This window comes from Macaca mulatta, chromosome 8 (assembly GCF_049350105.2).
Source record: "Macaca mulatta isolate MMU2019108-1 chromosome 8, T2T-MMU8v2.0, whole genome shotgun sequence".
Lineage (NCBI taxonomy): Eukaryota > Metazoa > Chordata > Mammalia > Primates > Cercopithecidae > Macaca > Macaca mulatta.
The window spans coordinates 11,356,476-11,379,494 of NC_133413.1; the positions used below are offsets into that span (position 1 = coordinate 11,356,476).

The window sequence follows — 23,019 nt, forward strand, 5'->3', positions numbered from 1 at the left end:
TGGAGGGGAAGACTAGCCAATAGAACTGGTACCCCAAAAGCTGAGTGAGCAATTCAGGGAGACATCTGTGGAAATTAAAACGCAAACTCCTCTCCCAAAGCTAATGAGTCCTAGGCTCTGTCCTGTTCTACTCCAAATAGATTACGCCAGGAAAGCCAGCACCACAAAGAATAGCTCATTCCATCATCCCTGAATGATGTCGCCCTGAACCCTAGAAGCTTGCAGAAATGTCACCCTTTAAGAAAAAAGCTGGCATTTGCCCTAGGATGCTTTAAAGACCCTGTCATCATTACCATCAACAAACACTTAGAAATGTCGCCTTACTCTGCAGGTCTGGAGCAGGAAGAGAGATCACAATCCCAAGCGATTCAATCTGACTGCAAAAAGGGCTCTGATCTGGACAAAAGCCAAGGTTTCTCACATTCATCCCTTTGGGGCTTGCAATGTTTAAAAGTAAATGTTCCCCCACCACTAGTACCCGCTGGGTGGAACTAGTCATGAGAAGAATGGAAACCCATTTCCCTCTGCAGCAATCCGGTCTGCCTCCCAAAGCTCAGAAATGTGCTGTGCTCAGCATTTCTGTGCTGATGCAGCATCCCTGGTAGAAAAGGCAGGGGCGGCCGCAGCGCCGCAGCAGCAGTTGCTCTAGGGGGTGGAAATCAGATTGCACCGTTCCTACCTCATTTGGCAGCAGAAGCATCGAGTCACAAGGAGGATGAGGTTCTAGCCCAGAAGCATCTGGGCTATGTCATTCTAAAGGTGGTGAGTAAAATGGCTATTCACTGGGGCATCAGGTTTTCCTTCATGCTATTTCCCTGAGTGGAGAATCTGGGTCTAGAAGGGTGTGTGTGTGTGTGTGTGTGTGTGTGTGTGTGTGCGCGTGTGTGTGTGATGGTACACATGTATGGCGCTTACGTTTTCATTTTCACTGAGCAGCAATACTTGCAAAGCTGTGAGTGCAATAACTAAATAGATCATAGTGTTTTCAAGCGGGAAGGGGTCAGAAATCATGTATTCAAGCCTCTTGTTTCACAGAAGAGGATTCTGAGGTTCAGAGAGGTCAAGCCGTGAGATTACAAAGCTCGTAAGTGGTCAGCTCTGGAACCCAGTGCTCTGATTCCTGGTACAGGATTCTTCCTATTGCTCTACATGGGCGAGCAGTGACTGCCTCTGTGCCAAGTGACCTGTGTCCCCGGGTATGAGACTGAAACCTGCAGTTGCAGCATTAGTGTCACTGAGACACGTCTTGATGTTTCCAGTAAACATGGGAAGCCATTTCTCACTAACTGCAACCTGGGGCGCCGCAGCAAAACAGCAGCACGTGTTTGCTATAAATTGCTCCGTCCTAATGGCTACCTCCTCCCCTGAGGTTACTCTCCAGGTCACGTTGCAAACAAAGTGTATACGGCACCAGCAAGTCTTCCCAGCAGAGTCAAGTGGGCTGTTGATAGGGCTGGAGAGTGTGTTTCATCAATGATATCCTCCTTTTCTTGCAAGAAGTACTTGCTGAACGCCATCCATATGCCAGGTTGTGTGCAAGCCACTGTCACGTTCTTTATGTTATTTAATGCTCACCACGGCTTTGCAAGGTATTACTATGCATACCTGACCAGGAAGCAGAATGAGCCTAGGTAAGGTTAAACAGTACAAGCTATTTGAGGTCTCTTAAAAATTTCTAGTTTCCCTAAGAATTATGGTTTTAAAACAGTTATTTTCTGTGATCTTCCTTACTAGAATCACCATTGCTCCTAAACTGGAAGGGGATGTTCTTTCCTTAACAAAAAGCAATTATCTGCAACACTTTGGATCAGATGTGCAGTCAGAGAAGGGAAAATGACATTGAAAACTGGAGCTCTTGACTCTCAGCAACTGCATGAGCTTTTGAGGTTTTCTCCAATTTTTCTCCCATTTCTTTGGGTTCTGTTTCAAGTTAAGATTGCACAATGTGTTCAGGAATCTTGGCTTTTTAAACCAGCTCTACCCCTAATGGTATGATCTTGAATAAGTCAGCCTACTTATTTGGGTCTCAGCCTTCTCACTGATAAACTGACGACTAAGAGAAAATGATCTCCATCCTCCCTTCAAGCACTGAAATGTGTATGTAGACATTGACTCCTTCACTCACTCAAGCATTATCTTGAGTTTCCATGACATGCTAGATGTGGCACTGGTGGTGGAAGGATTTTAGAAATAAGCTCCTCCAGCCCTATACCTTTCAGCTTTGGAGAGGTTATTTGCCAACAGTTATAGTTCCAGTCAAGCCCCATCAAAACTGCCCAGCATGCGTTCCAGGAACTAATCATCAATTCAAATCATTCAGACTTGGGAGAAAATTTACTATGTCCCTCTGCTGGCTCTAAACGATTTAAATTCTCTTTCCTCTTGCCATTTCCTATAGTAACATTTATTCAGTGTGTAGTCAATAAAACACAGTGCCAGGCACTATGTTAAGCAGTTTTCATGCATTACGTCATTTAATCCTGACAATAATCCTATTCAGTACATAATACGATTAGCCCTGATTTACAGATGAAGAAACTGGCAACTTGACCAAAGTTGCACAGAAAAAAAAAAAAAAAAGCAGTGGGGATAGAGTTTCGGTTTGGGATGATAAAAAAGTTCTGGAAATGGATCGTGGTGGTGGTTGCACCGCATGTGAGTATATTTAAGGCCACTGAATTATACAACTTAAAAAGGTTATGATGGCAAATGTCATGTATATTTTACCACAAAAAAAGAAAAATGTAGTGGGGGAACTTCAGCCCAGATTAGCACCCTACTCCAAAATCACCTACCCTACCCCTAACCACTCCTCAGCCAGTGCTACCAGACAGGACTCAGAACTCAGAAATAGAGTAGGTGCCTCTACAAAACCAACAGCTGAAGGGACGTGTTTCCTCTCCAGAGAAGGGTTTAGGAAATTTTTCCTTCGTTCATTCTTCCTTTTTTCTTTAGTTTCTTAGCCACAAAATCATGGCCCACACATCAGGAAAGCCCCCCTTACTACTGAAGTTAACTTCTTCCGAACGATCACCAGATCCCCAAATCCGGGAGAGTCCGAAATCACTTCCACTCTCCTCCCATGTCCTCCTCTGCCTGTAAGCCGAAGCTCTGTCCACAAATTCAGTTCCACTTCAAATACATCTAGATGCCAGGTCGCTATTTTGCATGAGGTCCTGGGTTATGTGTTGTGGGGGAGCAGAGGTGAGAAAGATACCTTTTCTATCTCAAAGACTTTATAATCTAGCATAAAGGGCAAAATACACAAATAGCACGGAAGGAGAAAAGTCATTCGGTAAAATTGCAGAGCACGTAGGCTAGATGTGAAGGCTGCAGAGAGGAAGAACACACCAAGCTAGCCCCCTGCAAAGAGAACACAGAGGCAGGGAGAAAGGCCCTCAGAGGAAAGACGACAATCAGCTGAGAAGGGAAGATACTTGCAGTGGAGGATGTTTCTCCTCATCAATAAACCAGCTATGGTCTTTTCCAAGTGGTATTAGGATCGAAATCTCACCATCTTTTCCCCTTGTTTTCTTCCTACCTTTCTCTTTCTCCTTCTTGTTTTTTTTTTAGGCTTATCCTGTTGTTGTTTTTTTATTCAATTTCTTTTGTTGAACACTTAAATCTTCAATCTTTGGTCTTTCTTCTTTACTAATATAAGTATTTTAAGACTGTCAGTTCTCCTCTGAGTGTTCCTGTAACTCCATGACACAAAATTTTAAAAAGTAGTCATTAAATTAATTAATCAAGAATTTAAAATATAATTTCTTTTTGGAATAATGAGTTATTTAGAAATGCCTTTACCTCCACCCCCAGATTTATGGAGAGAAGCATGTGATTTGGGGGAGAGTTAATTATTTCTAACTAAATTATATTGTAGTCAAATAAGATGGTTTGTATGATATGACATCACAGTATTTGTTGAGACTTCTTTTGTGGGCTACAACACAATCAAGTTTTATAAATGTCCCACGTATGCTCAAAAAAATGTGATTTTTCTAATTATTGAGAAGAAAATTTCAAATGTGTCTGTTAGAATACGTTTGATAGTTGTGTTGTTCCAATCTTTTATATCCTTTCCAAATTTTTTAATCAATTACCAAGGAAGGTACATTAAAAGCTCTTACTATGTTTCCAATTTGTCATTTGTCATTTTCTCCCCAAAGTTGCTTCTTTTTTTTTTTTTTGGCTTTTCTATTTTGAAACTATGTTTCTAGGGGCATACCAGTTTACAGTTGTTCTCCTAAGTAGTTGTTCTTTTTCCCTTGTTTATTATATACAGCCCATCTTTGTCACCAACAATGTTTATTGTCTTCCAGTCTATTTTATCTAACATTAGAAAACTGTATCAGCTTTCTTTTGATTAGTGTTTACTTATCATTACTTTTCCATCATTTTTGTTTCATGTTTTTGGTGAACCTCTTGTAAACAGCATATAGCTAGATTTTCTTTCTGATCTAGCTATATTATTTCCTTTAAGCTCTATGAGGCAATTAAAAGGATACTCTAATATCTTGTCTAAAATTTTTAGCTACTAATTTCCAGGAGGTTGTCAGGGTGCTTATTGCCAGAAATGAGGGGTTTTGGACCCTATTTTTCGGTTATAAGGATTTTTTTTACATTCTCTCCCTTAGAGAGCCTGTGTTGTTCCATCACATCAAACAAGTTCTGCATTTCATCTTGTCTCTCCTAGACACTGCCAAGGAATTTCACATTTATATCTAAATTCTTCTCTTTTTCTTCTTGTAATGGTTCATGCTAATACATTGTACCGGCAGTGGAATGTTGATAAAGTGGCTACTGTGGGGTATACTTCCTTGAAAACAGACATTAACTTTAAGGATCAAGTCCCCCAAAAGAAAGAGAGTTTCTTAAACCTTTGTAAAACATGATGAAAATCAGCATCTTTTGCTAAACTATCACCCACAAAACATTGGAGAACTTCTCTGGCTTTTATCCAGAGTAAAGCCAATTATACTAACAGCCTTTGTTTGACAATGGTTGCCTTTTTCTTTTCTTTCTTTTCTTTTTTTTTTTTTTTAGGTAAAATATATCTTCAGCTAATATTTGTTGAGCACGTACTATGACATGGCACTGTGCTAAATATTTCTTTATGCACTGTGTCATTGTATCCTGACAAGGACTCGAACACAGGTGTAACTATTATCTCCCTACAAGGGAAGCTCCAAACGTTTGGGGTTCTAGCAGGGCCAGGCTAAGGCTCGGTGAAAAAGGAAGGCAACAGACTGTCCAAGTTCCCTCAACACAAAACTCTACCTCTTCTCATCGGTCCCTTCCTCTGGCTTCCTGCGAGGTTGTGCAGTGCTTTTGTCTTTGATTTCTAGCTACCTGATCAATAACTCTGCGGCCTTGGGCTAGGAAGATACTTCACTTCTCTGGGCCTCAATTTCCTTGTCTGCCAGCTCTAAGATTCTCTCTGGTCTCCCACCACCCCACACACAATGGGGTCAAGACCACCAATCAGCTGAGAAAGACCATGTCCCCTGCTCCTGTTCAAGCTCCATTTCTGCAGGAGTTTCTGACACCCTGCCTCAGGATTTTAAAAGCTCCTCCTGAAATTCTGGAAAGAGTGGTAGCAGTGCCTCCCCATTTCCTTCTGTGCTATTCTGACAAGGCTTGTTCAGTCACATGGTGGGTCAACGATGGGGCTGATATGAAATAATCTTTCCCCGAGCTTCCCTTTGGCTCAGGCTGGGGCCAGCCATGGACCACACAGGCTGGAGAATGGCATGGAGCATGGCAGTTCACTGCTGGCCCCTGCCGGCTCTTCTTCTGGGGCTGGGAACCACTGATAGGAGCTGCAGTCCTCAGGCTCACCTTGGTCCATCTTTTTTTTTTTTTTTTTTTTTTTTTTGAGATAGAGTCTTGCTCTGTTGCCCAGGCTGGAGTGCAGTGGTGTGATTTTGGCTCACTGCAACCTCCACCTCCCGGGTTCAAGCAATTCTCCCTGCCTCAGCCTCCCAAGTAGCTCACTTTGGTCCACCTTTTAGAAAAGAGGCAGAAAGGTGGAGACGCACAAAACTGGCATTCACTGGATGTTATCTCAGTAAACAACAGCCCTATGGTGTCGAGACTATCATTGTCCCCATAGTGCACATGGAAAACTGGCCCAAAGTCACCGAGGAGGTAGGGCCTGGAGCTGTGGACTCTAATCTGTCTTGGCTCTGAGACCCATGCTTGTTCTCTCACAGGATGTCCCGTCTACAGCAGAAGGGGCCAAGGAGCCACACAAAACCAGCGCCATTTCAGCAGTGCCCAGAAGGCATCCTCTGTCTCCCCCAAACATCCATGGCTCACCTGCTTAGGGGTTCTCAAAATATTAATTGACGGTCTGGCCTTTTTAAAAATTCCCTTAAGAGAATAAACATAGTGAGGTGCTGGCTGCTGAGTTGAGATCTTGCCCTACAAGCAGACTGGCTGAGGAGTCCGGAGGGAGCCTCATGAAGCGGGAGCAAGAAACAGAACAAAGAGGAAGGTGGAGCACAGGGTAGGCAGAAAGAGCCCCTGCACCCTTCATTTACCTGGGAGGGAATAATTTAGCCGAAGGTTTCTGTCTATGGCAAACCTAGAACGAGAATCCAGGCCTCCTGCCTCCCAGGCCAGCAGTCCCACACCGCATAGCGTTTTGCCAGCATGCTGGCTCCTTTATTGGACAGGGAACTCTCTTGCTAATCTTGTAGTTGTAGACAAATGACTAGTAAGGAATTTGTAATGAACGCCATCTTTTCCTGTCCCCCGGCAGCTCCATCATTTCAAAGAAATATATATATATAATACACAGAGAAGCAAATCCCACAAAAATGAAGTTCCCATCATTTAAAAAAAAATTCTTCCTGCTTTTTCTATCCCTTGTTTTCTGTTGTTTACTATCAACTCAGGGTATCTGCCCAGGCACCAAAAACCAGGGACCATCTTTGCCAAGTGGGGGTCTTGCCTTACCAGCCCGGCTTTAAAGGAGACTGGAAACGGGATTATCATCCAGAAATACATTCATCCTGATTTACAGCCTGCCACCCCAAGAATTTCTCTGGGCAATGTGCCCCCACATGGGCTGCTAAGTCCTCAATTTCCCAACCTCCCTTCTCCGCCCCACCCCAGGTGGCCAAACACTGTGACTGCTAGGATGCTGTTTAAACGCAGAATGCTATTATCACTATGTATCATACTGATCGGCTTTCTAGGTCGTACTGAGGATGTCAGAATGATGCAAGCCAACATTTTTATTATTTAGATACAGTATACTAAGTTTATGTTGATTACTCTGAGTATCATCTTTGAAAGATAACTAGCATTAAAGTGTTGATAATGTTCCACTTTTGCAATCATATTTGCATAGTGTACAACAGAGTTTAGCAGGAAAAAAACCGATCTTAAGTGATGTTTTTCATCTGCTCTGTCAGCCTCACCCTGCTTGTTTCAACTTGGTACATGAGGCAGGACAAACGCTTAGCATTTTTTATATCAGCTTTACATTATATAATGTTATTCTTATTCCCTCTGGGACGCCTTCAGCATGCAGTTGTAATGGAAAAAAGAGAGTCTTTGGGGCCAGTTGTATCTGGATCCCAATGCCAGCTTCTGCACTTGAGAAAGTCACCTCTTTGTAACATGGGGTTAGTGTGACTGTGAGATTGTAGATAATATAAGAAAAACATCTAACTAGCCCTGCGGCTGGCATGGAGCTGCCATACAGTGGCCCTTTGTCTTACGTACAATGTTTTTAAATGCCTAGTTACCGCATTTTGAAATTAAAGATTGAAAGTAAGCCAGTGTTCCCCACACTGTACTTCCAGCTGACGACACTCTCGCCTCCCAGCAGAGTTATATATGCAGATGATCTGTTTGATGCTAGTGAACACAGGAGGGACACTGATTTTATTTTATGAACAATAGTTAAACGTCTCCTGAGTGTCGGCTACTGGGAAATAAATATTCTAGATTTCATCTCTTCATTCATTCATTACAAACAAGCTATCCTGCAAACGACCCCCTCGTTCTTCCTTTTTCCTTTTTCCATCTCCTTTTTTTTTTCTTTCACAATCCCCCAGGCCTACCACAGTCTTTTTGCCCAATTACATGCTGTTTTTCATTTTTGTCTTGTCACCACCTAATGTCCAAATTTATTTAAATCATCCTCAGACACAAACCTACAAGATCTGAATCACATTTGAGGGTTTTTCCCCCTTCTAACTTGTCAGCTGCCTCATTTATGATTGACAAGATTTCCATTTCAGTCATTGCTACTAATTCTGCTTCAAATCTGTATATTTAATGAACACACCAATCGGCACTTCATTGTTAGTCAAGGCCATTTTGTCAAGTGTAATGCTCTGATTTTATAATGTATAGTACATGGTAGCTGCTTCTAAATGAAATTCAAAGAAAGCCTTGTCCAGTTTGCACTGTAACAATATCTGGCATCGGAATACGAGCACTCCATCCTCTCCACGGTCTCATGCTTTATGCATATAGAACATTGTTTTCATGCTCCCATCAGACTCAAACACGGGCAAGGCTTTTCTCCTTGTAAAGGTATGTTGAATTGTATATCTCTGCACAAAGAGAAAAAGAAAAACAGTTTGCCTGCACCAAAACACAGTCCAAGTTCTCTAACGCAAACGCAATCTGACACATGCTAAAAATTGCCTGAAGCGCTGGTGAGTTATAGTTCGCCTCCCTGGGGCAGATAATTCATTAGGAAAGAGCTGCATGCCCTATGTAGCAATTGAACAAAAATATTTACTTGTGGTAATATCAGATGATAAGGGTAACAGGGTTTCCTTTGGAACAAGGAGTGGAGAGGGAACCCCTGCAGTAGATGCCCATCATAAGCATTGCAAATGAATCATTAGCCTTCATCCTGCAATCTAGGTCAGGATGGGCGCTAAAGGGGAGGGCTTTTAAATCTGCTACAGGACTCAGGTCGAATCTGCGTAGGTGAAAACACAGAAAGCATTCAGTTATACTGTGCTGGGCGAGCTGAGGGGAATAGAAAAATGCTTTCACCTGATAGACCTTTTCCTAACCCAGAGGGTAATAAAAAATAAAGATGGCTATACTTTCAGATGAATGCCACTTAAATGCACGCGCACACACACACACACACACACACACACACACACACACACTACTTTTCTCAAAGCTTCCATGTTCAACTTTTCAGGCCCTCAACACAGTGTCTGCCAGATAGATTTTAAAAGGGAGACAGTATCTTCCAGACTCAGAAACATGTGGATTCTGTCAAAAAAACAACAGAAACATACACTATTCGTGTTGAAAAGGACTTTAGACATCATCTACTCATGTTGAAGAAGAGGATAGAAAACAAGGAAAGTGACTTATTTGCCCAAGATCACACACGTGTCCGAGACCACAGCTTATTTTTCTTTCAGGTTTTTTTTAAATAAATTCTTTTTTGTGCAATACAAATAATTTATTAAGTAATCCAGAAACAAAACAAATTGACTGTCGCCTGATAGACTGAATTTGTGTCACAAACTCTTGCTCCCAAAATGACTGTGAAAGAACACTATGTTTCCCATACCTCTGTCTTGGGCTGGGGTAGTCCTTCCTCAGAACCCCAGTCCTAACTTTAACGTGATTATTTTCTAGACACGTTGTGGCACTTAATTCACTGGGTCAAAGGCTCTGACAGTGTGTGTGGCTCTTGCCCTGTCCCTCCAGGGTCACAAGAGTTTGGCTGGGTGTGTTTTCCTAAATAGCTCCTGAAATATCGCTAAAACTAGAGATATTTAAATAGAAAAAAATTCAGATTTCAAAATTCAACCCAAGCTAAACACTAAATGAACTCACTAGGGTCAACTATTTCTTTTATTTGTCAAAATCTTTAGGAAGCTTTTCATGTTCAAATACATGAGGAAAAAATACATACTGGCAATGAAGAGACCCAGGTTTTGTTCTTAACTTCACCACTGAAATTGCTACAAACCACCCACATGGTCTCTAGAAGCTCTTTTTCCATCTCTCTGGGCCCTGCGCTACTCTTTTATAGTAGTAAGGGGGGCACCAAATAATCTCCAGGATTCCATCATTAGTTATGCCACGCAAATAATACCTCCAAAATTGTTTTTTTAAGGACACAGTAACTGCAGAACTCTCTGTAGCTATTTCCAAAAATGTGAACTGACATTCAAGGAACACAAAAACAAGTCAGTACCTGCTCCTGTATATAAAGGTTTCAAATGAGGGAGTTTCACTACTGAAATAATTTTCCAAAACAATGTTGACTGACTTGGACTAAAAGCTTATGTATCTAACCATCTAACCACTATTTTCCCCTCATTTCACTTTCCAGATTGATTTGTGAGGGTTTTCCTCTCTCTCTTTCTCTCTCTCCCTTATTTTTAAAACATTTGTTAAGGCCTGAAGAGACTGCAAGGGGCTATGCACAGACAGATAAGTAAGAACAAGCTGGGTCTTATCTAGACTGAGCATTTCACTAGGAACAGAGTTTTGTATTCCGCTTCTCCAGCCACCACCACTGAAAGGTTATAGAATATTCTATTTCAGGACACCTTTAAAAACGAGAAGCACATTTAAAAGTACTGCAGAATGTTATTTTGATTTCTGCCACAGAATGAATCACTCCTCCTGAATGCAAACACCAGCAAAGAATGCGTTAGAGGATCCGCCATCATATTAAAAATTAAATCCGGCTGCATTTCATAATGGGTTTTCCTTTTTAAAGCACGGTTTCATCTTCTCACCATGGAAATTGCACTCTGATGGCTGTTCTTTATGGTTAACACAGGCATCGGCTGAGGTCAGAACCCTGCTTCTGTGAACAGGGAACCACAAATGTCACTGACACATGGTACGCTTGGCAAATAATATATTTCTTTCCTGTGTCTTCAGTTTGTCTAACGTCATGCTTGTGGTAAGCTACAGAGAGTTTATTTCTCGGGTTGTCCTTCCTTCCTTTGGTGGAACCAGCAGGAGGCACACAATATACAATGAATTCAAAAGTGCATCTCTTTTGATTTTTGTTGTTGTCTTTATTTTAACCTCCAAGAAGTGAGAGATTTAACTCAGTCTTCACCCCAGGCTAAGCTAATACTTAGGTCATGTCTGAGCTCTCTGGGGAACCCTCGCTTTATACCATCGGAGGGGCCATGGTGTCTTTTCACGTGGAGCAGCACAGCTGTCCGGCCATATGGGCCCCAAACAGTCCAGTCAATCGGATTTGGGGAGGTTTTACAATATAATTTCTTAACGTGTTAGTATTTGGGGTGAGTTTGATCAGGAGCATAGACAACACTTAAGCCCAAGGGTTTAGGTTTTAAGACGCCATCACAAATGTCCCAGCATCCGATCAGACTGGTTAAAAACAGATATGAAATCCGTGACTGGGGGAGGGGAAAGGACTCCTGGCCCCCTGGTTGAAGCAAGCCCCAGGGGTATGCTCTAACTATTAATTCAGCATCAGCTGCTTTTTTTTTTTTTTTTCTCTCTCTCTCTCTTTCTCCTTTTCTTTTCTTTTTTAACCCGGGCCTCATCATTTAAGGCGTTCCCACTCAGGCCTGCAGAGCCTGTTACAAAACCATGCTCTCCTCCCCTCCCCCCATGCCGCAAGATGAGCGGCAAATACCCTGCATTGCAGCAACGGCGAGGAGGGACTGCCAGAAACCGTCCTCAATCTAAACAAAACCAGGCCTTTAAGAAAAACTACGGAAAAGGGAGCAGCAGCGTGTCCTACTGTCCTTCAGTCCAGGCCAACTCGGGTCAGGGCCCCATCCCTCCATACACAAGGAGTTCCGAAACTATCTGCGAAAGGAATTCTTAGTGAATAGGAAACAAATTGTCCTGAAGCTAAAAACCCTTATCAAAATGGTGGGAGTCTTGAACCAAGCCACTGCCAGTGTAGTTTTTCCACCACAAAAGTATTTTGGTTTGAGGGGAACGTTATCAGAATGGTAAGTTTTTCCCTGAAAGACAGCCCAAATGATGGCTTTTTCCAATCAGTATGGTCTTCAGAAATCAAACACCAACTGCAAGCGACGGTTTATTTCTTCTTTTTCTTCTTTCTTTTTTCTTCTTCCCCTCCTCTTCCCTCTCCTCCTCCTCTTCCCCTTTTTTCCTTTTCTCTCTGTTTAAACCAAAGCTTTCCGCTTCTTGAAATTTACAAAAACTGCTTCTTTTCTAAGCTTATCGTGGTGCATTGTTGGAAGCAAAGGCCAGTGCTGAAAGGGTTTGAGATCGCCATTCTACTTCTGCTGGGACAAACACCCAATAACTGACAAGAGCCGAAATGACCTCGAAGCGAGAAGGGCCGCGCCCGGGTCACCCTTCGTGCAGCCACTCAGCTGGGTGGGCACCTCTGCTGCGACCTTCGCGGGCTGTGTGGTTTCAGGAGGACTGCTTTTAGCTGATGGGGCTTGTTCTCCCCATGTCTAGTTGCCCTGAATCCAGCAGTGCCCAAGAAACACTTAGACCTCTCTCTCTCTCTCCCCCTCTCTCTTTTAAGTCATCAAAGAAGAAAAGCCGGAGTAGGGGAAGCAGATGGGCCCTGAGTGTGCGTGAACCGCGCGGGTCAGGGCTGCCCCTCGCGGCTGCGGCACTGACCCCTTGGAAAGTCCGAAGGTTTCTGGTTGCAGGCGTTGGGTTATGGTTGAGCGGCTGGGGCAGGGGGTCGTCTTTGGTTTGGCTCTTATAGGCGGATTCATTCTGAGTCATTCCTCAAGGCCAAGCTCACCCGGTGCTCCCGGAAAGACACAAACACCGCCACGGCCACCACAACAAAAGGCGTCTCCCCGAAGTAGGTCTGATGTCCGCGGGACGGGTGGGCCCGTCGTGGAGCGCACTTCCGCGCCTCTAATCTTGGGAGTCCATCTGGCCCCGGAGCGCGGGAGGGCTCCGGGAGGGGCGGGGCGCGCGCGCCTCCCAGGCGCGGGCACGCGCGCCTGCTCTCCTTCACATTCACCTTGACTGCGGGGGGGCGGGGGATGGGGCGATCGTCCCCCTCCCCCCCACTCCTCTCCCCGCCCCCGCCGCTGTCCTGCCTAGACGCCCGCCTGGGAGGGGTTGGGGAGGCTGCACCGGCGCTCAGGTCTCCGCGGCGGCCCGGCAGCCGCGCGCTCTCCGCAGTGATGTCAACCGCATCCGCCGCAGCCCCTGGCAGCCCTAGCCCGCGCTGCGGCCCGCGGAAACCCCAGCCCCGCGCCTCCCGCCAGGGCCGAGGAGCAGAGGGTGCGCGGGTCCTCTGAGCCCCCCACTCCGTCTGCCTAAGCCGTGGAGACCGGGAGTGGACTCACGGCAGTGCCGGGATCCCCGGGGAGGAGGAAGGAGAAGAGGAGAGGGAAGGGGGCTGTGGAATCAGGTGTCGATTTGACGCCCGCGGCCGCCGAGCGGACTCTGCCCCGGACTGGTGCCGCCTGGGGGGCGTTCAGGGAGCGTGGGGCGCCAACCACTGCAGATGCGGCGGCGCGCGTGGGCTCGGGCAGGCACCCCCTTCTCCCGGGATAGAAACGGATAAACGGAAGCGCGTGTGAGTGTGGGGGTGCGAATCGCCACCTCCGGCCTTGGCTTTCCCGCTCTTCCGAGCTCTCCCACTTCTCACTTTCCCCAAATCCGCATTTTCCTTGGCACAGCTCTCCCCCAGCACGAAGGAGAGGGAGGTACCCGGGGGCAGTGAGAATGACGTGTGCTGGTGCAGAGGGGGTGGGGGTCTGCGGGCCTGGATCTGTGGACGGGCACCTAATCCTCTTGTTTTCGGAACAGTCAGCAGATGTGGCTTCCTTTACCTGAATAATCCGTTAAAGGAATAATAATTTTTAAAAAGGAGCTCGACCTCACCCAAAGAGGACGGCGCACGAGATTAGGGCTTGGTAAGGATAAATTAAAAGGCTCCCAATTCTCTCTGTCCCTCTCTGCCTTCCCCTCTACCCCTCCCCCTCCCTCCTCCACCCTCCCCACCCCTCCCCCTTCTTCCTCATCCCCTGCAATCCGCGCTCGACGCGAGTTCACGCGAAGGGCTGGATTTCCAGGCGGCTCCGCAACTTGCGCGGCGCGGTGTTATTATTCATCCGAGGGTGCTGCCTCCGCAACCTTTGCCTCCTGCGCCGCTCTCCTTCCCCAGTCCGCAGCCGCCAGCAGTGCAGTCCCTCCGGCACTTACGCTCTGGTTCACCAAGAGGAAGACTGATTTTTTTTTAAATCATGCTCATCATCATCATCATCATCATCATCACGTTCCTTATCATGGTTATCATTTCCTCCTGCCAGGTGGAGCGACCACCAGCGCCGGCTCGCCTCCTGCGCCTTCCCCAGCGAAGGCAGCAAGCAGTTCGGGCTTGGCCCGGGCGGCCGCTCCCAGGATGCTTCCCGCACCTCCGGCATCACCCCCTCATTCATCTGCCTGTATATTATCTCGATCCCTTTCATTTCAGTAGATCCACTGCCTTTGGTTGGGCTGGCTGAATCGCTGGGGACTGCGGCCAGTCTCTTAAAAAGGAGAACAAAAAGCCGAAGACCTTGTGTGGCCGCACAAAGCACCTTGGGCTCGGCGAGAAGGGACGCGCAGGAGCGCTGAACCCGGAACACGCGTGGCCGCTGCGGAAGGGCGTCCGCCCGGCGTGCGGACCGCTGAGGGTATTCGGGATTGAATTTTATTTGTCCTTGTTGCTTGCTTTCACAGTGTCGACGTAGGAGAGGTGTCGGGGTTGTTGGGGTCTCTTTTTTTCTGGGAGGGGTAGCTGAATTGTGGGAGACCAGGGTGCACTTGACTTGGCTTTCCTGCTACTCCGCCTTGCCTTCTCAAGATGCGGGGGTTGGGAAGGGGACAGGGGACTCAAAGCTTAGAAAAGAGAAGGAGCCCGCTGCTGCCTGGAGGGCTAAGGGAGTAGAGGGTGGAGGTGGAGTTGAGTAGGGATGGGCCAGCCGGAGGAGCACTGAGGAGGAGAAGGGGTCTTCTCCTGCCTCGGGTCCACAAGATGAGTTTTGCTGGGAATGAGAATTCGGGTGTCTGTGGATAGGAGCGCTGAGAAATTGATGAGAAATTGACATGTCCGTGCACATGCATGAGGCGGCGACAGGATTTGTGTGTAAACAGTGTGAAGAGGTGGAGGAGGGCATGGGGGGGGGAGTTAAAATAATGTCTTATTGTCCTTTTGGCTTTCGGGACTCTCATCCTCTGTCTCGCCCCCTTTTTTTGACCCAGGGATCCAGCCGCATTATACACGAGTGACCTTTTAAATCTACGTCCACCCTTTACCTGGTAAAGCCCGTTGACAGTTGGAGGTGGGGTGGGGAGAGTGTAGGGGTGCTCTCTCCCTCTCTCCCTCCCTCCGCCTCTCCTCCCTCGCTCCCCCCTGCACTCCTCTCTCTTCCTCCCTCCCACCTCCCTCGCTCCCGCCCTCCCTGCTGCATTTTGCATGAGCTATCTAGGTCATTAGCATTTTAGCGTATGCAAGACTTGACAAAGCTGATGAGGGGCCAGATGGGCCTCGCTCTTATGTTTTTTTTTTCTTTTTTTTCTTCTTCTTCTTCTTCTTCCTCTCTCTCTCTCTCTCTCTCTCTCTCTCTCTCTCTCTCTCTCTCTCTCTCTTCCTTTTCCCCCCTCCACCACTTGGGACCTAAGCGAGAGGACTGCAGCAGGCGAGTTCCGGAAAGCTGAATCCCCAGGTCCCGGCCCCGGACCGAGGCAGCTCGCCCCTGCAGCACGCCCGGCCCGGCTGCGCCTGCACTCAGCGATGGAGGTAAAGAGGCGGCGGCCGCGCGCCCTGCCCCGGCTGCCGCTGACGAGCCCCTGCTGCTCTCCTTGTCCCTCGCCCTCTTCTTCCCCGTCCTTGCCCACTTCAGTTTCCTGAGCAAAGCAGAGGGCGACATGGGTGGGTGGGTTTGCTGCGCTGGGGCGAGGTGGGGTCGATGTTGTTTTTTCATTGTCTGGAGCTGCAGGGGAGGCGAGGCGCGGGGAAAGGGGCGAGGGGAGCCGGGGTAATTAACACGGGGGAGGCACCCCTCCGTCTCCCACTTCCACCCACACCCCCATCCCTCCACCCCCTCCGCTTTGCAGGAAAAAGCCTGGATGCGAAAGGATGGGGGAGAACAAAGAGCCTTTGGAAGACGTCGCTGTTATCTCATTGTCTGTGTGATTGGGGGAGCTGCGGCGGGGAGGATGCTGTGGTCCCTTCCTCCGGCGCTCCCCACCCCCATCCCTCTCCCCGCTGTCAGTGCGCACGCACACGCGCCGCTTTTTATTTCTTTTTCCTGGTTTTCTTATTCCATCTTCTACCCACCCCCCTTCCTTTCTTTCACCTTTCCTTCCTTCCTTCCTTCCTTCCTCCTTTCCTTCCTCAGGAGAAAGGCCTCTCTCTCCGTGTTCACAGCGGACCTTGATTTAAATGTCCATACAATTAAGGCACGCGGTGAATGCCAAGAATGGGGCTGGCTGAGCACCGTGGGTCGGCAAGGGCCCGCCAAGGAAGGAGCGACCGACCGAACCAGGCGCCCTCCGCAGACCTCAGCGCAGCGGCTGCGGGCGCGAGGGGAGGGGTTTCGAGCTCCCTCCGGCTGCCTGTCCCGCACCGGATCCCGTGGGGTGGGGAGGTGTGCAGCCTGTGACAGACAGGGGCTTAGAGATGCAAACAGACTCAGGGAGAGAAACAGAAGCTGGTTCTGTGACAGAAGCAGATCTGTGCAGCACAGATGCGGTGTGCGTGGGGAGGGGGTCGCTTGGGAGCGCATTGCGGAGTGCTTGTGTGTGCAGATTTTTCTCTGGGCTCAGGACTCATTGTATGTGGGTCGACACTTTCCTCCGTGACTGTGTTTTTGTTCTGAGCTGAGTTTTTCGATTTGCCCTTAAAAAAATAATAATTTGGCATCCAGAGACTGGCAGACTGCCTCAGGGCCTGGACTGCGGATATATTGTGTTCTGCTTGAGGTTTGGGGAGGAGGGCAGGCGGTTGGAAGGGAGAGGGGGAGCTGTTTGTCACCCTTTGCTGTAGAGCTGAGAGCACCTGACAAGCTTAAGGAAGTCGCTAGGCTATGTGGACAAGAAGGAGCCAGTTCCCAGCGGGTTCACAAGCTCCATCGGAGCTGAAAGCCTGGCCATGGCTCTAAGGAGCACCTCACGCCCTCCCTGTAGCTGTTATTGCAGTTTCAGGCAGAGATCCAGGAGCTGCAGAGGAAGGGAGAGGCACAATAACCTACATGGACCCAAGGGAGACATGTGTTCCTTTAAAAATGTGAACAGAAGGAAAAACAGAATGTGTGCAAGTGGGGGTCTGAGGAAAGACTGTTTTGAAAGAGGCTGTCAGGGAATGGAAAGGGTTAAGCTTTTCATCCTGAAGAACCTGCTTCCCAAATCAGGCCTTCCTCCCATCACTAGACCCTGAGCAGCAGCTGGTCCTAGAGACCCCCCTCTTACTGCGCTGCCACAATCTCATCCCATTTCCAGCTCTGTATTAACCACCAAGCTGCAGCGGATGGGGCAAGACCTAAGCTCATTAATTTCCAGGTGGAGGAAATGGAGGAGGGGCAGGTCCCTGCAGTAGAGGGAGGAGCAGAGAAAGGAGGCCAAGAGCTGGATCCTTCTGCCCAGGAAGCCTGCTGCATCCCTTCCCCCGAGCATGGCAGAGGCCTGGCTTTGCAAGGCCAAGGCCATAAGGGATGTTTAGGAGATTAATTTGATTCCTTACACAGTAATCAAGGCCTAAGAGTCTCCACTGAAGCTTACTGAGGACTTCTTTCCTCTCCAAAGCCTCAGTCTAGCCTGCTAAATAAATTAGTATTCAGTGATGCCTTGGATCAGGGCCCCTCCCTGGCCTCACTTCCCCCAAATATTTATTGAGTACCTACTATGTGTAATCCTTGTGTAATTTTTGCCTCTTAGGCTCTTCATTTGCCCTCCTAAGGCAGTGTTTAGAGTCAGGCAGAGGTTAAGTGTGTAGCACCCCACCTAGATACTTCCAGAACCTTCTCTGGGTCTGCAGAATGTGGCACAACCTGCTTGCCCCCGCAGAGAGAAAGCTGCAGTGCACATCTTGCAGACTGCAGGTGCTGGGCTGCCTCTGGAGACCCAGAAGGCAAGCTTGGCTGCAGGACAGAAAGGGAAAACAGCTTCTCTCACCCCTGAGCCTTAACAAGCCTTGTCTATTTGCCATTGCCTTCAAAATATACCTCCTCTGAAACTAGTAGCTTTCTGAGTTCTGGTGTCCCCTTCGCCCTTTCTGGACAGGTTTGGGAAGAAGAAAGCAGTCAGTGCTGGGCCTTATTGGGGTGTAAAGCCCCTTGCTCTGCCCCCTCTGCTCACTGTGAAGGCTGCTGGATGCTTCTTTTAGGCATGGTTTAACCTTCTGATTACTAAAACCCTTGCCCCACAAATGTCCACATTGACGAGCCTCTTTTTGGTAATTGCTTCCCCGTAATTCCTTCAGAGGTTGCTGTACCCTTCGCGGATGTGCCCTCCGGTAAAATCTCCGGATGCCTTCCCACGTAATGCCCCTTTCAGATGCTTTAAGCTGAGAGCTTAAACCGCAGGTACCATGGCTGACGCCTGCTAGGTTTCTGCTGTGGATAATCTATGATGGGAGGGGCATATTTTTTCTTCATTACTTATGTAAACTCTTGTTCCAGAAAGCTTTAGTGTGTGTGGGAGTGTTCTGGGTCTACTAGGTCTGTGTGCAAGGGTGTGGGCATTTGCCTGTGTCCACTGGGTGGGTCTCATTACAAAATGTATGTTTACGTAGGGCTTTAATGGTCGAAAATGGCAAAGAGACGAATGGACCACTTGGCCCTGTGTATAATTGCCAGGCCCCTTCTGTGCTCAGATAAGGTGTCCAAGTGAAGGTCAGCCCTTCCCTTCTGTATTTGGGGCCTATTTATGCCACCAGTAATTTTACAAGAAACCTGGATATTTCTCCCCTTTGAGGGCATTTAACTCTTTAACATCTTCTCTCTTATTACCTATTTGAGCCCCTCTAGCTACAGTCTATGGCTTAAATGAAAGGGGAATTATATGGTTAAGAAAAAGTAGGACGAGGTTGAGGCAGTTTGCTGACTGAATATGTGAAGAAGGCCCTGATGGGCTCATATGCACCGCCGCCATCACAGTCCTCAACGTGATGCAAGCTTATATGATTCTTGAGGTAACTCTACCAGATACTTCCAGATTTAGAAATGTATCAAAGGAAAAATTGGTGATATTCTTCTTTCCCCTGCCAGAAACAGCCCAGATCTCCGCTTAAGCGGAAAAGAGATTGACCTTCTAACAGAGGCAAAGGTAAACTCCTGTAAGTTACTTCCGTTACCAAAGGGAGGGGGGCAGCTTTTGTGAATGTTTGAGGAGCTTTTGCCACAGAGATATTTGGAGGAGGGGTGTGCCCATATGCACACATACATTTTCCCACATAACCATATCCAATGCTAGCATTTAGAGGAAGGCATTTAGCCACCAAAAGTCCATCCACCTATGCTGCTTCCACAGGGAAAACATTTTCTCTTTCCTCCTCTTGAACTTACATAATACCCTCCTCCCATTCCAACCTTAGAATGGAGTCTTTTGGGGGCAGCTGCAAAGCATTCTCCCTAGGACAGATGGAGCCTCCCTTCCCTCATCTACTCTGTGGGTGGTTTCAGGGCCCATGAGTCAACATGAGGAGTTGTGCTGGTGGTATGTGTGTTGGAGGCTGGGCTGGCTGATTCACAGTGACGAGGATGTCAATAATAACAATAATGAGAATGATGGTACCCAATAAAGACTTTTTTCCCCAAATTCCATCTACAATTCTTTCATTGGGTGTTTTGCCAAGTCTTTCTCAATCTCATTTCAGCTTTTTTAAAAGAAAATGCATTCAATACTTAATTGCATCACAAATGTAGACATATAAGAAAAAAGGACTTCAAACGGAATTTATGGGAGGCAATGTGTGTGGCTTTTTGCCTTATAGAGCTGTGTAGAAGGCCTGGAATGATCTTCCTGCAGCAAATTTAGATGGCCTTAAAAAAAAAAAAAAAAAAAGAAAGGAAAAAAGAAAAAAAAATCGGGCCTTATTGAGGGCAAGGAATGTTCCAGGTCAGAATAAAAGTGTCAGCAACTCTCAATAGGTTCATCTTTTTATTTCCTATCCTTCTCCCTTTTGTCTTAAAATAGAAACGCTACCAAGACCTGAGGGACTGGGTCAGGGGCCGGGAAGCCCAGAAAACCAACTTCCAGAATCACTAAGAGCTTTCTCTCTCAAAATTACACTGGGAGGGTTCTTTTGAAATTCAAATGCAACCTGTTTGTTGCTTAAGCACACACAAAATACTGAGACCTGGAGTCCAGGAAGCAATACTTTGGCTGCAAGTGCATATTGCAACTTCGTGTGATGTCGCCAGGGCGGTTCTGCGTCGAGTTGCGGCTGCACGACTGTAGGCGCGGGCCCCATTTCGGCCCCTGCCGGCCCGGACCGCGCCCAGGGCTTCTCAGTGACTCGCTTCCCAGCACGCACGAGGCATTCTCGTCTCTTTCTCTTGGAATGCACCAGAGACTTCTCCATGGAGCAAGGAGAAGATGAGCAGGCGCTGGTTTCCCTTTTCTTTTTTGCTCCCATTTCCCAGTCCTGATTTTTTTTTTTTTTTTTCTTTCTCTTTCTCTCCTGAATCATGCAGACCTGGAACTCCTGAGATTCGGGTCCTCCTGCAGTTCCCAAAGCTTTGAACTCATCCAAGGTGTGGGTAGACGCGGGTTAGTCTCAGGTTCTTTCTAGGATGAGCCCCAGGCCCAAGTTCTAAGTCGAGGGGGAGGCGAAGAGGTCAGGGCGCCCCCCAGCTCAGGGCGACAAACGCCAGGGACTGTCCCCGGAGAGGTCATTTTTCCATTTTCCATGCACATTGATTTCACTCTAGCGCCAGATGGACACTCGACGGTCAACGTTAGAGATTATTACGGAGTCGGGGGCAGGAAGAGGGACGAATCGAGGCGAGGGTACATCCTCAGTTTCCAAGGGTGGCCAAGCCAGACCGAAGGCCTGGGCGGGAGGTCACGTCCTCCCCTGGCCACCCGCAGCGCTCCCCAGCCGCAGGCCTGGGCCTAGACGCCGCATCCTCACGGCCGTGCAGCAGGTCAGCCTGTGTGCCCGGGCCCGCAGTCCTGCTTCCTTCGTCCTCCTCTGGGCCTCTCTCCGATCCACTTCAGTACCTGCGGCCTTAAGGACCCCACCCTGCACCCCGGAAAGCCTCCGAACTTGCAAGAAAAAGGAGCTGGCAGGTGCCGCCTGGGAAGGGGTACAGACAGGGGGGAGGTTGGGAGAGGACCCCGCCGCGAAAGCGCTTGGGGGTTTGGAGTTTTATTTGCTGAGTCCGTCTCAGTGCATCCTCCTGAACTCCCCATTAGGACGCCCCGCCCATACCTCCAGCCTCCTCTCCCGGATAGCCCCAGTGACCCTGCCAGGGAGCAGGCATTTTCCCTCAGGACCCAGAGACGTGTCCTCGCCATCCCCAAACACCCTCCTTCCCCTCCCCCGCAACCCTCTCCACAGAAGCCAAAACCACCACAAAAATCTTCAACCTGCAAGGAAAAAGACATATTCCTCCGTCGGCCTTAGTCAGCGTTAGTTCCAGATCCCACGCCGGAGGGGACCGGGCCGCTCGAAGTCGGTTGGAAGGAAGGCGCAGAAGGCTCTTTCTGTCTTCATGAATCTCCTTGCAAATGCAACCGCTGCTGCCATTAGGACGCGGTCTCTGTTTTCTAAAGAACTCGATTCCTTCCGTTTCCTCATCTGTTGGGTCCATCAGCGTGCAGTGAGTGATACCAGGTCCCTTTGGGTCAACAGGCCGTGCACCGAAACTTTCGGAGCCCTGGCCTCAAGGTCATGGGCCGGGTGGTGCCCGACTGAGGCTGTGCCACTGAGACCTTCCGACGTGCAGGAAGGTGCCCTGAGCTGCACGGGGGGCTTCTGTCAGCCCCCTCCCACTCTACACAGATTGATGTGGCAATATTTATTCCCATTTAATTGAGACACTGGTTTAATTTCAGGTTGCTTCGGCTTAAGGCCCAATGGGGTTTTCTGCAGCTCTTTTCCCCAATGCCTCTACAGAAATTAATTGCTGTTAATATCCAATTTTGGCTGTATTATTCGTTAGCCAATTATGTATCCCATAGCCCAGGCCCCTTGCTGCTTTCAGTCTCTGCTGGAATCAGCTCACACTATGCTGGGCTTCTGTTTTTCCGCTTTCCCCTCTATTCAAACTCTCTCCTCCCAAGATGATTTACCGGCCAGTCAGGCATTTTGCTTGTGTCCCAGTGCTGGCTGAGCTGGGGGAGGTGTCTTTAAGCCGTTTTCCCCCTTTTGAGGGAAATGTCTTCTTTGCAGTGGAAATAAATAATTTCCATTTAAAAAAGAATCTAAGCTTCTCCACTCTCTTCACTATCCCAAGGCTTGCTTTCTCTGGAGCCATTTTTGGAGAGTGGTTTTGTGTCAAAAGCAAGCAAGGTGCCCCAGCCTCAGGGCTCTCCTCCCCACCTCCCTAGAAGTCCCTCTGAGACTGTGTTAAAGCCACCACATACACATAACACCATAGATTCAAACAGTGTGCTTGGAGGATGTCATTTCACATTTCAAGGAGGGAAACTTGAAAAAGCAATTTGGGAAAAGCACTATTTTCAGAGATGAGGAGAGCAGCTCTCCCCTCCTCCCCCACAGAGGCCCTGGAAACCATTCCAGCCTTGCACTGCACAACCCTGCTCGATGGAGCTGATGCAACTGGGGGCAAGAGCCTTTAAAAAGTGTTATTTTGCCTTGGTTTTTTGTGCCTTGAGTTCAATGATAGACAGAAGCAAACACTTCCCATCACTGATGCTCTGGAAACAGAAACATACAAGTGAGAATCCTAAGGACAGCAGAGGCCCTTCTTTGTCTGCTTCCTGTCCTTCCCCCATTTGGAAAGAATGCCCCCCATGCCTTCATGTGCCCTCACACTTATCTCTAGCAGTTCTGTAACAACCTGCGCAGTGTCGGCATCAGAACCGAGTGCAGAGAAAACAAAAAGTCCAAGCCGCTGG

General features: G+C 47.9%; 1 protein-coding gene, 2 long non-coding RNA genes and 1 other non-coding gene across 6 annotated transcripts; all 4 read left to right on the forward strand.

Annotated features, from left to right (window-relative positions):
* Window positions 1–689: 689 nt before the first annotated feature.
* On the forward strand, window positions 690–16,352 carry LOC144330692 (uncharacterized). Of its 3 annotated transcripts, XR_013397070.1 has the most exons (6): window positions 690–762; window positions 13,759–13,865; window positions 14,426–14,627; window positions 15,196–15,252; window positions 15,616–15,733; window positions 16,051–16,352. It is a non-coding gene; the product is annotated as an uncharacterized LOC144330692 (long non-coding RNA). The 3 variants fall into 3 exon arrangements; XR_013397071.1 differs by lacking the exons at window positions 690–762; window positions 13,759–13,865 and having other exon boundaries at window positions 14,058–14,627; XR_013397069.1 differs by lacking the exons at window positions 690–762; window positions 13,759–13,865; window positions 14,426–14,627; window positions 15,196–15,252 and adding an exon at window positions 15,401–15,422 and having other exon boundaries at window positions 16,051–16,110.
* Window positions 16,340–16,424, forward strand: MIR124A-2 (microRNA mir-124a-2). The gene has a single exon (NR_032396.1). It is a non-coding gene; the product is annotated as a microRNA mir-124a-2 (primary transcript).
* A 58-nt stretch (window positions 16,425–16,482) lies between these two features.
* Window positions 16,483–19,749, forward strand: LOC144330708 (uncharacterized). Its single transcript, XR_013397087.1, has 3 exons — window positions 16,483–19,123; window positions 19,200–19,257; window positions 19,526–19,749. It is a non-coding gene; the product is annotated as an uncharacterized LOC144330708 (long non-coding RNA).
* An 825-nt stretch (window positions 19,750–20,574) lies between these two features.
* Window positions 20,575–22,358, forward strand: LOC144330690 (uncharacterized). Its single transcript, XM_077943016.1, has 2 exons — window positions 20,575–21,225; window positions 21,497–22,358. Exons 1-2 carry the CDS (start codon window positions 20,871–20,873, stop codon window positions 21,652–21,654), a joined length of 513 nt encoding a protein of 170 aa, XP_077799142.1. The 5' UTR covers window positions 20,575–20,870; the 3' UTR covers window positions 21,655–22,358.
* The last annotated feature ends 661 nt before the right edge of the window (window positions 22,359–23,019 follow it).

What these genes read in the sequence shown, in the direction of transcription:
- LOC144330690 (XM_077943016.1), top strand. Translation starts at nt 20,871, where the DNA reads ATGGACACTCGACGGTCAACGTTAGAGATTATTACGGAGTCGGGGGCA. An exon ending in CAAGAAAAAGGAGCTGGCAG is followed by an intron (nt 21,226 to 21,496) that starts GTGCCGCCTGGG and finishes CCCTCTCCACAG; the next exon opens with AAGCCAAAACCACCACAAAA.